The following is a 13,543-nucleotide window of genomic DNA, read 5'->3' on the forward strand; positions in this document are numbered from 1 at the left end:
AGAAAAAATTTGTTTGTATCATCTGTCCTTAAAAACATTCTGATTGCACACACAAGTACTCTGAAGTTGACATCAAAGAGATGCTTGAGTTTCTGATTGACAATATCTATGTGGTTTTTGGAGACCAGATATCTCAACAATCTTTTGGAATTCCCACGTGTATCAATTGCGCTCAGTTATTAGCAGACCTATAATTATATTCATATGAAACAGAATTTGTGCAAAATCTTATGAAAATCTGCGCGAAAAGAAGAAAACACTTGCTGTGGCCTTCAACTCGACATTTAGATATATCGTCGTTGTATTGTCAATTACCAGTGGTATTCCATTCCTACGTCCATACGATATACCCTGGTGAGCTTGAGATAAAAAAAAAATACCACAGAGTTTGACACTTCTGTTTCATACTCGGATACTTAACTTGAAAAAGACGGTATTGGTAATCTTACAACCAAAATATTTGATAAACGTGATGACTTTACCTTTAACGTCAACTTTCCTTACTTATGCAACAATATACCTTCATCACCTGCATACGGAGTATGTATATCTCAGTTGACTCGATATGCAAGAGCATGCTCGACGTATAAACAATTTCTAAAACGAGCTCGAGTTAAAGTATTTACAAGCAAGTTGATGAAACAAGAATATCGACAGCAGTCTCGTTTAAAGTCTCAGTTCGTTAGTTCTATGGTCGATACAATGGCCTTGACAGCAAATACAATTTATCATTGAATCAAATGCTGACTGACGGTTTTCACGCTAATTGTTAGTCCATTATTTATACAATACACTGAATTGAATACGGAGTTTCAATTTTCTTATTTAAATAAATTTTATTTTGCATATAACTACATGTATAACAAGGGTAAATGATAAACAAAAACACCTGGGTTTTTTTTATTTATATATGTAGCTTTAATCACAAAATCATCATAAAAGAATAGCCCTGGCTATACAATACATATTCAATCATAATACAACAACATTAATTTTACATTTAACCAAATCATAAAACATCAATGACCTATGCGGAATTCTAGGTTATACCCCTTATTGTAGAGTTTATATAAAAAATCATGAAATGCATGCATAACTGATACTAAGCATACATATATAGACAAAAGTTTATTTATGTTGACATTATAATGAATAGTAATTATTATTCAATTCCATATATTTGATTTACACACAGATTCATACATGTACATCTTAAAGCATTTTAATTTAAAATCAGTTGTGTCATATTCATAAAGGTACAATTAATAGATGACACGTTTGAAAATAACATAAAACTAATGACCTTTACATTAAAACAACATAAAACTAATCCCTATTGCACTATCAATAAGAAAGGAATCAGGTTAGAGTGGGATATACGACTTTCCAATTTATTCCAGGGGAATTTAATTGGAAGTAGCGTGAAAGTCATGCATGGTAATATTTGTACAACACATTGTAACAATTTGCATATTTTTTAATGCCGAACAGTGATCAATCTCAAACAATTTATAAACAATGTATTTGAACAGGACATTAAACAACTGATCCCTGGAAATTCTAGGCAGCTATGTTGCATTCAAAATAAAAATATATTTCCATTTTTTGGTTTTGACATTAGCATTTTGACAATGGTCATTAATACATACAATATCCACAAACAGTTCCTTAAGCTACATATCAACACATTTATTGTAATATCAGATGACGGTTTAATGTTCTTATAAACTGCCCCCCGTAAGTGCAAAACACAATTATTGTATCGTAATCACCTGCACCAGTCTGTTATTTACTCATATATTTTTTTTTCTCTAATCAGAGCTCGAGTCCTGTAAGAAGGAGCAATTCAAAGTCACTTGCAATCTCATACTGAATGCACTTTATATCATTTTAGAAACATTAAACAAGGTAATGGTATAATAATATTCAATAATAATTACATTAGCTGTGTTTTTCTACTAAGCAAACAGTGAAGTTGATTTGAATACCATTTTCGTGTATACTCACGCGTAGAAATATACACAGAGAAACGTGCGTTAACGTGACGTCACAATGAGACTGCAGCGACGGTAATAAAAATAAAACGATATAGGGCAGCGAGAAATTTAAAAAAATGCGTATATTTTAGTTGCTTCCAAACATGTACAATGTAAATATAAGGAATATTTTTAAGTTTAGTGTGAATTATTGGTGTAAGAATCACACACCAATAACTCATAGCAAACTTAAAAACATTCCTTAAATAAAACACACAGGCTTAAAACTACAGTCAAGACAAAGGGGTCTCAAATGATTTTTTAGGTAAAATAAAACAGTTATAGAATGTGTACGAGGAAAATATCAAATTTATGGTTCCTCTCAGCGGAAACTATTTCCGTCGTTGGTTTTTGGTATCTCCCTCTGGGAAGTATAAATTTGCTATTTACCTCATATCCATTCCATATTTGCATACTTTAATTCAATGGGGAAAGACTGTGCAAAAAGATAATATTGTTTGCATCGAAGCGCAGAAAAGACGGATGCTGAGCTCCAATTTTTTTGCTATGAATAATGGTCAAGTTCAATGTTTTATAAGTCTAAATATATATACATGTATAATGTCACCAATCTCTATTCTAACATTCTACATGATCTTGGACTCATCGCAATAGAACATTGGATAAACAGATTTCCTAGTCTTTTGCTTGACAAATTTCCGAAAAACTTTGTTTAAGAAAGCCTCCAATTAATCTTGGAAAATAATTTCAAGCATTTCAATGACATGGTTTACAGACAAAAATTAGGCACAGTAATGGGAACCAAAGTTGTGCTAACTTATGATACACTTGTCCTAGGATTCCTAGAAGGAAAACTATATTTAACCGTGAAAGAAAAATTCGGTCAGGACTTTGAAGCTTTCATAAGGAAGTCGTTGATGCGCTACTTAGATGACTGTTTCGTCAAATGGGACAAAAGTGAGGATCAATTAATGGATTTTTTTAATAATCTCAACACCCCGAGCCCTACTTTGAAATTCACCATGGAATCGGAACGTAATATGTTATCCTTTCTCAACGTTATGGTTATTAAAAAAGAAAACGTATAATAACTTACGGATGTTTTCTACAAAGTAACAAATACTAAACAATGCCTAATATTTGACTCATGTCACCCTTGACACATTGTACAATAATTTCCGATAAAGAAATCTTGGAATCTGGTCTCTCAGAATTACAAGAACTACTCCTTTAAAGGCACTATTCTAGACGATTGATTCAAAACGGAATAAACAAAGCAAAAGCTCAAGAAAGAAAAATATCTACTTTCCGTGAAAAACAAACCAGTAAATAATGTCATACCATATGTATCAACGCATAACCCAAAAAATCCAGAGATTTTCAGCATTGTTAAAAATAATCAGCTCATTTTAGAGGATGATCCAGACATGAAAAAAAATATTAGAAACTTCACAGATCATTAAGAGTAAACAACAAAGTCCGTCTCCCAAATCCATCCTTACAAAGCATCCTTTTCTACTAACAACAACGAACCAGCAATCATCAATAGATGCAAAAAGCCCAGATGCAGTACTTGCCCATACCTGACAGAGGGATCTAAAGTTCAATTTAAAACCGGAAGCAAATTTACAATTAAAACATCAATGTCATACACCAGCTCTTTTCTCATTGATGTGATAACCTGTGCCGTTGTGGTGTAAATTATATCGGCCAGACAGGAGACACCGTGAGACATAGAATGACCGTACACCGACAACAAATTAGGGAACCAAAATACGAGTGTACCGCCGTAAGCGAACACATTAGAAACTGTGCCTAAAATAAAACTCCCAATTTCACTGTTTTTTCTTTCTACAAATTCCGAAAGGATACTACAGAAAAAGAACGTGAAACTAAAGAAAAAAATATTATAAACAGACATAAACCTGTTTTAAATATAATATAATTATTTTTCGTTTAAGAAATATACTTTCACTCGCATTATATAACTGTACAATTTGCATAAAAAAATCCATTTTACCGTAATTACTACTTACGTATAATCATGACGTCATACTAAACTTTGCTAAAGCGCGACTAATACTGGCGCTTTATCGTCACAATAAGACTGTTGATTTTGTGTAACTAAGCATTGTATTGTCAAACTAAAGATTGGAAATGTTGAGTTTATTTCGGTGTTGTGATTTTTTTTATTATACATGTATATGGAGAGATCTTAATTCCATTTAAAGGTAATATTGAAGAATTAAGGATTTCTCTGTGAAGCAAGATAAGTACATGTGATTTTGTATAAATCAATCCGTGCCTACTTTATGTAACAATTTCAATGCTATGCCTTTTGTCTTTCGCGTATCTTGTGTTTTAAAGACGACAAAATTAGAGATGCTTGCACCGTGCTCAATCAGTAGGTTTATAACAGACTTATGGTGTTTGTATAGTGCCAAATCAAGTGGTAACCGACCATTAATATCACGTTTGTTTATACTGGAACCAGCTTCAATTAACCTTTCTACGACCTGAACATGTCCTGCAAATGATGCCATATGTATAGGTGTAACTTTTTTTTCATCGCATTGATTACATTTAGCACCATGTCGAATTAATGCTTCTACAACCGATAAATGACCATTTATTGATGCATCATGCAAAGGTGACCGACCAGCTTTATCACAACTGTTGGTGTCCGCACCTGATTTGATCAATTTTTCTGCAATAGTGACATTTCCTGTAGAAGATGCTCTATGTAATGGTGTGACGTAATTCTTGTCACATGTATTACAATTAGCTCCGTGACAAATTAATGTTTCTACAATGGACAAATGGCCATTTTTTGATGCTAAATAGAGAGGTGAGAAACCATTCTTGTCCAATTTGTCGATATTTTCCATGTGTTCATTTTTTCTGTTGCAAGCATTTGGAATTTCATAGTTTTCGATTTTTCTCTTTTTATTTTGAGGACAGTCGGTGCAAAATTGCAGAAGTATTTCAACGACAGACAGATGACCATTTTCTGAAGCGTAATGCAGGGGCAATATATCATTTATATTACATCTGTTTACATCTGCCCCGTGTTTTATTAATTTTTCTACAACATGAGCATGCCCCCAATATGACGCTCTATGTAGAGGTGTTAAATGACAAATATCTTGTTGATTAAAATCTGCACTGTGTTGAAGTAATTTTTCTACAACAGCCAAATGACCTTTTTCTGATGCTAGGTGCAGAGATGATTCACCATCAATGTTGCATTTGTTGATATCAGCACCTTGCTCTATAAGTTTTTTCACAACAGGAAAATTACCCTTAAGTGACGCTTCATGCAAGGGTAACTGACCCTGACAACCACACATGTTGATGTCGGCACCGTGCTCAATCAATGAATATACAAGAGTAATATGATCGTTAAGTAATCCATAAAACAGAGGGGAAAGACCGTTAATATCTCTCGTGTTGATATCTGATCCTGCATTCAATAATATCTCAACAACTTTATCATGGCCTTTTTCTGACGCTCTGTGTAGAGGTGTTACTTTATTTTCATCGCATTGGTTATATTTAGCACCATACAGAATTAATGTTTCTACAACAGCGACATGACCATCTTGCGATGCCAAATGCAGAGATGTCTCACCAGTTTCAGCACACAAGTTGATGTCAGCACCATGATTAATAAGTGTTTCTACAACAGGAAGATGGCCTTCCCAAGATGCTACAAGCAAGGATGACAGACCTTGATTATCTCTCTTGTTTATGTCGGCACCGTGCTCTAAAAGTTCTTCTACAGCAAGAAGATGGCCTTTCTGTGATGCAATATGCAGAGATGACTGTCCCAGCAAATCACTTTTGTTTATGTCGGCATTATTTTGAATGAGTTTTTCTACGAGAGGAAGATGACCTATAAGTGATGCAAAATGCAGAGGAGATTGTTCTTTGATATCACATTTGTTGATGTCCGCATTGTTTTGAATGAGTTTTTCTACAACAAGAAGATGACCTTCATATGATGCTAAAAGCAAGGATGACTGACCGTGAATATCACACATGTTAATGTCGGCACCATATTCAATCATTTTTTCTACAACAGAAACGTATCCTTCTGCTGATGCTAAATGCAGAGATGACTGACCCTGCATGTTACAAATGTTAACATTGGAATTATTTTGAGTAAGTTTGCCTACTTTCGGACCACGGACTTTCCTTGACGATAAATGTAGGGTAGACCCAACATTATTCTCACACATTTTAATGTCGGTACTGTGATCTCTACTTATTTTTTCAACCGAAACATGATCTTTTTTTGAATTCAAATCAATAGTTGTTTGTTTATTTTTCTTACAGGCATTGATGTTGCTATTATTTCCATTAAATTGTTCCACAAAAGGGGCATGGGCTGTCAATGGCCATGAATAAAAATGCAATTTTTCTTCTGTATATTTTTTATGCAAGTCACCACCGGACCTAAGTAATATTTCAACAGCAGACAAATGGCCATTTTTGGCTGCGTAATGCAAAGACAGCAAACCTTCTGATGAACGTACGTTAATGTCGGCCCCATGTTCTATTAATTTTTCTACAACATGACTATGACCTTCTAATGACGCAAAATGTAGAGGGGATACCTTAAGCTTATTGCATCTATAACAAAGATTGATATATGCCTGTAATGCTTTTGACAGGGACGATTCATCATCCTGAATTTTGGAATTAAAAACTGTCTCACTAAAATCATTACACATATTTACATCAGTATCCGCTTCAATTAATATCTCGACAACGGGAAGATGTCCACGCATCGATGCTATATGAAGGGGTGACAGACCTAAGACACATTTATTAATATCATCTCCGTGTTCTATAAGTTTTTCCACAACATGGACATGTCCATAAAATGACGCATAATGAAGAGGGGTTGCGTTAATTTTATCACATTGATCATAATTAGCACCGTGTTGTATCAATAAATCTACAATTGACATATGGCCTTTTCGTGATGCAAAATGTAGGGATGTTTGACCATAAGCATCGCAGCTGTTGATGCTGGCGCCATGTTCTATAAGTTTTTCTACAACAAGAATATGACAATACGATGATGCTAAATGAAGAGATGACATGTTATTAATACACCAGTTGATATCAGCACCACATTCTATCAATTTCTTTACAACAGCAACATGTCCTTTATAAGACGCTAGATGTAACGGTGTTACTCCTTTGATATCACACTGATCATAGACAGCATCATGCTGTATTAATGTTTCTACAATGGGCAAATGACCATTTTGTGAGGCCATATGCAAAGATGTCCTACCCTGATTATCACACTTGTTGATGTATGCACCTTGCTCAATGAGTTTTTTAACCATGTTCAAGTGTCCAAATTGTGACCCTAAATGTAAAGGAGTAATGCCTTTTCCATTAGATCTATTACAATCAGCACCGTGTTGAAGCAAGTATGTAACTGTTCTTAGGTCCCCAACTCTAGATGGAGTCCATAAAGCTGGATAAAAGCTATTTTGAGGGTTTAAATCTGCTCCATTCAAAATTAAATATTTGATAGTATCAAGTTTCATTTTCATGCAAGCAGCTATAACTGGGGTTATCAATCTATGTCTATTGTTCGATGCATCGACTTCCTCCACAGGCATTCTATTAATAATTGTATTTTTAGTGTAATCTAACAAAATTTTTACCATATCTAATCTTCCTTGAAAACATGCCAATACAAGTAATCTTACTTGTTCTTCCTGTGTACATCCAAAGATAATATCTTTATTTTGATGATGCCTACCCATAAAATATCGCAGCAAATCGAGGTGACCATAATAAATTATGAAACTGATAACCCGTATTTTATATACATTGCTTTGTCCAATACATTTTAGGCCAAGAAGAAGATCTTGTCTTTCGATTTCTCTCTGTCCTATAACTTTATTTTCTAAATCAGTTTTTTCATCTTCTTTCTTAGAATCAAGTATCACACTTTCAAACACTTCCCCTCTAGATAATAAGAAAAAATTCGTTACATCCTCATACGGCGCTGTTGACAAAATTTGTTTAAAATGTTGTCTAAAAACAGAATTCCTGAGAGTGCTATTTAGAAACACATCATGTAGTTTCCCTTTTTTGACATCAATATACAGTCTTTTTGCGAGATTTTCATATTGGGACTTCTTTAGTTTGATGCAAAGGTCGTTTCCAGAATCTGTGTTCTCTAAAACAACTCTGTTTGCAATGAAACTACTGTTCATATATTCCAGAATTTGATCAGGAAATTGTTGGCCGTAATGATATGCAACAACTTCAAATATCAAGTCATGCATAAATGTATATTGATCATTACTTTCTGCAGTGTATATACCTTTTAAGTGTGATAATTGCTGAAATATTTCCCAGTCTTGGTGGGTTCCTTTAACTTCGCAAGATTTGCAAACATTTTCCAGCATTCCTTTGTTTACAGACACTTTCACAGATAAACAATTGTTGTTCAGCATGACCAAAACCATAGATGCATATTGGAGATTATTTCTTTTTCTTATTTTACCTAATTCTGAGAGCAAGCATTTGGATGGGTATGTAAAAAACCCTGATCCATATTCCCTGATACATTTATCAGTGCTGAACATTTGACAAAGAAGTGGAAACATGGGGATCCCTTTTTCGAACGGAAGTTTTGAATCAATGGTACATGAAATCTCTGCATTTTTCATGTGAGATTCAAATATACCTTTTTGATCTTCCAAGGTGAGAATATTCCTTTCACTATTTAAACTGATAATGTTATTCTCTTCAAAAAATTTTACATCTAATTCTTTTGCTTCATTAAACACTGCTAATCTACATGAAATAAATAATTTTGATTTCTTATCGAGAACACTTTCGATTTGGTCACTATGTCTATCTAAATCTGATAACAAATTTCTCTCTAAGGAAAACACACCTAAAACATCATCTATGACAAATATTTGCGGTCTGCATACGTCACCAAAAATAATGATGTCCTCAGGTTTGGAGATAGGAACAATCTGATACTGGGACTCCAGCTGTAAAGCGATGTGGCGGATCAAAGCAGTTTTCCCAGAGCCTGGGGATCCTATTACAACAACAGTTTGATGGGAAATGAAAAAGTCTTTCATGTTTTGAAAGGAAGATGTTTCAAAAAAGACACTTTTCTTCCATGTAGACAGAGTTTTATAATGTTGATCTGAAAAAAAAATAATAATCTCGGTTGCTAGGAAATCTCAAGTACATCTTTAGACTAATTTAATTTTATAGACACCGTTCTTTATTGTGCTGTTATAATTATCTGCAATTTTATAATTGTCGCATATCGTATATCTGGAATATTTTCTGTGGATAAATTGTTAAAAATTTGCATTGCAGTTTTATGTTATACATCGTCTAAAAATTTTATCTGATTATTGAACATTTGCATCGTTTCATATTGTATGTAAATACGTTAGAACTAGGTTCACTTTGTGTTGAAAATGGCCCTGTATATATACCAATATATTGGCTAGCACTCTTTGCTTTATTTCTAACATAAGGATAAAGTAGAGAGTAAGTGCTTTCATATCTTGTTAAATATTTCCACCTGAAAGATCAAGTATTGGAAAAAAGGCATTATAATTTGCCAACAAATTTGTATATTTTCAGGAAAAAGATAATAATATGAGCTAACTCCAAAATCAAAAAATTGAAAAATGGTTTGTTTTTTTTAAGTCTTTTTATTTGACAATGGCATACTGTATACTAGGTTATTTTCGCCTCGTCTTATTTTTTGCCCTTTTACTCTTTCAAACAATCTTGCCCCGTTTGAAGTTTGCTCAGTCATAATTTTGTTTAAGAAAATACACTGTATTCTTTAAAATCGCCCCGTTTTGAATTCGGCCAAATGAGGAAAGGGCATACAGTATTTTGGATCAGAATTTTGCTTAGTATGAAATTCATATAGGAATATTGGCATTTCTGTCAATTCTTAGGATATGTGTTAAATGACGCAATTCTTTTAGATGGATAAGCAGTCATCATTGGTTTAAATGACACCCAAGATATTTTCAACTAAAATGAAGCAGTTTCACTTTTTCAAGAAGAACCTAGGCGCTATTGATGGGCATTTGGCAGGAATCTGGGCGTACTTGAAAAGTGAAAATTATATCGACATGTCACATGAAATTTTAACATTTTTTGTTATATAGGGTTCCTGAAATTGAGCTCTGATAATTGGCCAGATCAGACATTTGGTACAAAAGGTACATGTTTAGACACGTTTTTCTAAAATTTTTCTATCTCTGGGTCTTCTCTCCATGATTTTGAACATTTTTTGTGTGTAATTCAATTCGAAGAAACGAAAACACTTTTTTTAAAAAAATGGAGAGAAGACCCAGAGACCACGAAAAATTAACTTTTCCCCAAAAAATCCAAATGTGTGAATATGGTGCTTCTTCGTCCTTTTAAAATTATCGGTATACGTGTCCTTTTCAAGACAATTGTTTATGTGTAGCGGTGATAGCTTAGAAAGTTAGGTTACTTGTTCACTGCACTCGAAGCGAAAAGTTTTTGGTTCGAGCCTGGCATGGGGCGTTAATTTTTTTTCTCATGCAAACAACCATTCATTTTGTTAGTTTCATTTTATGTACTTATGTATTAAAATTTTGAATTAGATAAATTTTGGTTCAGTTTGGTTCTCGTGCGAAATCAATTCAGAATCAAATCTTCTATTCTTTAATTTATCATGTATCATTCATTAAATATTTTAGGTGTTTATTTTTTGTGAAACATTAATTATATGTTACAGTACCCCCAGGAAAAATAGACATAAATGTTACAATTTCACATGGTCTTTCAAACTTAATGAAAAAAAAACCTATGGACGTGCTTGAAAAATCTGACCAGCTATGTTCAGCCAACCAAATCATGGACATTTAAACCATAAATGTTTTGTACAAATGATTCCTGCAGATTACACGCCAAATACACCCTTCTTCTTTACAGTGCTAAAAAGAGACACTTTGTGAACCTTGTTCTTTATTGTATCTTCATGCGTAACTTTAAACAGTTATAAAATTTAGACGCTTTTTTAATTATGGTGCAAATGATAATTCGCAAATTTTTGAAATCTAAAAATAATTCAACAGCTTTCTGACCCAGATTTGCAAGAATAGATCTTTCCAAGTTTAAAATATCAATAACTTCAAAAAAATATTAGTTTTTATTTTTGGAAAAATCCAATTCCTACAAAGTGTATTTTTATTGACAAATTTTAAATGTGTTTTTCTCAATTTCGTTTGAGCTGAATAGAAGAGAATCAAATTTACAACCTCGGCATACATTTGTTTTTCTTTTGACAGAAAATACGAAGGTTGTTTTGAAAGATAAGAGACTATCATCAAATTTGTTTTTATTTTAAACTTTACGTAATATTAGATCAAAACATTGTCCGAACAAAAATTCAAATAACATGCATTGATTTTATAATTGTGTTTGTTTTAATTCATCCAGGGTTAGACTATGCAAAATCTGATCACAAAACAGTCATGGTTTCATATTTTCTGTAAAATAAAGCAAAATAGAAAGAACTGTTAAATCGTTTTATGTTCCGAATTATGACTTAATGATTTGCATCAGTGACAAGTAATCAATATGCTGTTCTTATCTAGAAAGGATGACGCCGTAGAACGTTAGGGAGCAGCAGTTTAAAATAAAACAATTTTTTTTATACCTAGGTACACATAAAGAATCGAGGAAAAAATCTAAATTGTTGGCGGTAAGAAAAGAAGAAGAAAATATGCCCTAACCAAGTGATACAAATGTATGTACATGCTACAGGTAGTTTTTGAATGATCAATAATTTGCATGAGACGAGGACCCATGTGAGTAAATGGATTATTACACAAGAAGACCACGGGCACAATAGGTCACCTGAGTATCATGTAACAACTTTCCAACAATTAAATTGGATAGTGTTTTAAATCAAACGCCATAATTTAAAAATTGATTAAAAATTTTAAAATTTTGAAAAAGGCACTATCGCTTATCATATCTATATATACTTATTTTCCTTACTTTGATTACTTGATACCCAGAAGTGGATCAGAGTAACAAAGTGAAAATGTATTTCCACTGTATAACCAGTTATGCACCCCATCCCACAGAAACAAGTGAACCTGGGGAAACATATTTCAAAATTCTGGAAATTTTATCATAAATTTTATTTCACCATAAATAGACAATAAATACCAAAAAGCAGGTAAGACATTTATTCATTTTCAGAATACGTAACCCCCACGTAAAGTACCCTGACCCAGGGGTACTGAAATTGAGCATTTTGAAAGAGGCACATTTCACCATCATTAACATATACTAAGATTGGTTGATTGTATAGTGTTAACGTCCCTTTCGAAAATTTTTCACTCATATGGAGACGTCACCATATCTCGATGAAGGGCTTCAAATTTAGACCTAGAACTCCGCACCCAGGGTCATTGATCTGATGAACAGTGAGGCTCCTTTATCGTGCCAGCGCCTTCGGCGACACGGGAGTTAAACTTTTGAGTTAAATTAAAACAATTATTTCATATATGTTTTTCAGCATTTTTATCATACATTTTAATTCATCTTTAATCAACAAGTTACCAAAATTTTGTGCGATTTGGAGAGATAGTTCCTGAGATATTGATATCAATATGATGACACCCCCAAGAAATAAAACTAAAAATTCTCATAATCTCCCTTTCGCATCAGTAACAAACTTGATTTTCCTGTGCATTGAGTTCACCAGAGCATTTATTTTTTCAAAGCATTATTATTCAACCCTTTCGACGGTAGTCTTAATGGCTGAGGTTAGCTGTAGTATTCCAAAGTCAACCAATCCCCCCGCTCAATCGAATTCCGCGAATTTTCGATTAAAGACAGAATATACAGAACCCAGCAGGTTTGGTACTTGTGAATGTTTGTAAAAAAAATATCGACAAATATTACCTTACTTTTTCCAGTGTAAACATGCCAAAAAATATAACGCAAACGACGCGTACGTGCGCGTTTAAGAGTAAAATCGACGTAGGCTGGCCGAGCTCGCGGCCCAAATTAGAATGGAGAGTTTCTGTCAGTTTAGGGTGAAAAAAGTGAGTATTTTTGTCTGCTGTATAAATATCAGTTTTGATGATACTACCTTGACAATAACCGAGGTGGCGTTATGAAAAGCCCTGTCTTGTTGTGACGTTGGCACGCGCCAACGTCACCGTCATGGTTGATTGGAAACATTTTAAGTTCACTCTCTGACAACCAAAAAACACTTTTACTTGGTTGAAAAGTTGAAAACAATCTGAACATCAGCAAGTTTTTTGTCTTTTTATTCATTTGTGCAATATTGAATTCAATTACTAAACCCACAGTAGATTCCCTCATCCATACCACGATTGCAAGAAATTTATACTGACTGCAAATATGCAAAAACGATGTCTATAACTCCAATGCATAGTATGGTACTACACAATTTTATAACAAAATTATCATCACTAACATGCACGTGTTTTTGACTTTTTATCATT

At 33.5% G+C, this 13,543-nt stretch overlaps 1 protein-coding gene across 1 annotated transcript; it reads right to left on the bottom strand.

Moving 5' to 3' along the window:
* Positions 1-1,811: 1,811 nt before the first annotated feature.
* LOC134228447 (serine/threonine-protein phosphatase 6 regulatory ankyrin repeat subunit B-like) lies at positions 1,812-9,130 on the bottom strand. Its single transcript, XM_062710105.1, has 4 exons — positions 5,560-9,130; positions 4,459-5,460; positions 3,628-3,812; positions 1,812-1,829 (listed from the first exon to the last, which is right to left on the bottom strand). Exons 1-4 carry the CDS (start codon positions 9,128-9,130, stop codon positions 1,812-1,814), a joined length of 4,776 nt encoding a protein of 1,591 aa, XP_062566089.1.
* Positions 9,131-13,543: the final 4,413 nt, after the last annotated feature.

The sequence above is a fragment of the Saccostrea cucullata genome, unplaced genomic scaffold (assembly GCF_032062105.1).
Source record: "Saccostrea cucullata isolate Sc308-1 unplaced genomic scaffold, CSIRO_AGI_Scuc_v1 ctg623, whole genome shotgun sequence".
Taxonomy (NCBI): domain Eukaryota; kingdom Metazoa; phylum Mollusca; class Bivalvia; order Ostreida; family Ostreidae; genus Saccostrea; species Saccostrea cuccullata.

Bases quoted from the DNA above. Each gene is read 5' to 3' on its own strand.
- LOC134228447 (XM_062710105.1), bottom strand. From the start codon at position 9,130: ATGAAAGACTTTTTCATTTCCCATCAAACTGTTGTTGTAATAGGATCC. The intron at 5,461-5,559 runs GTGCTAAATATA...TATTGAATGCAG, and splicing joins AGAAACATTAATTCTGTATG to GATCAGATATCAACACGAGA. The intron at 3,813-4,458 runs GTCGGTTACCAC...GTTTTATTTTAG, and splicing joins AAACAAACGTGATATTAATG to GCACAGTTTCTAATGTGTTC.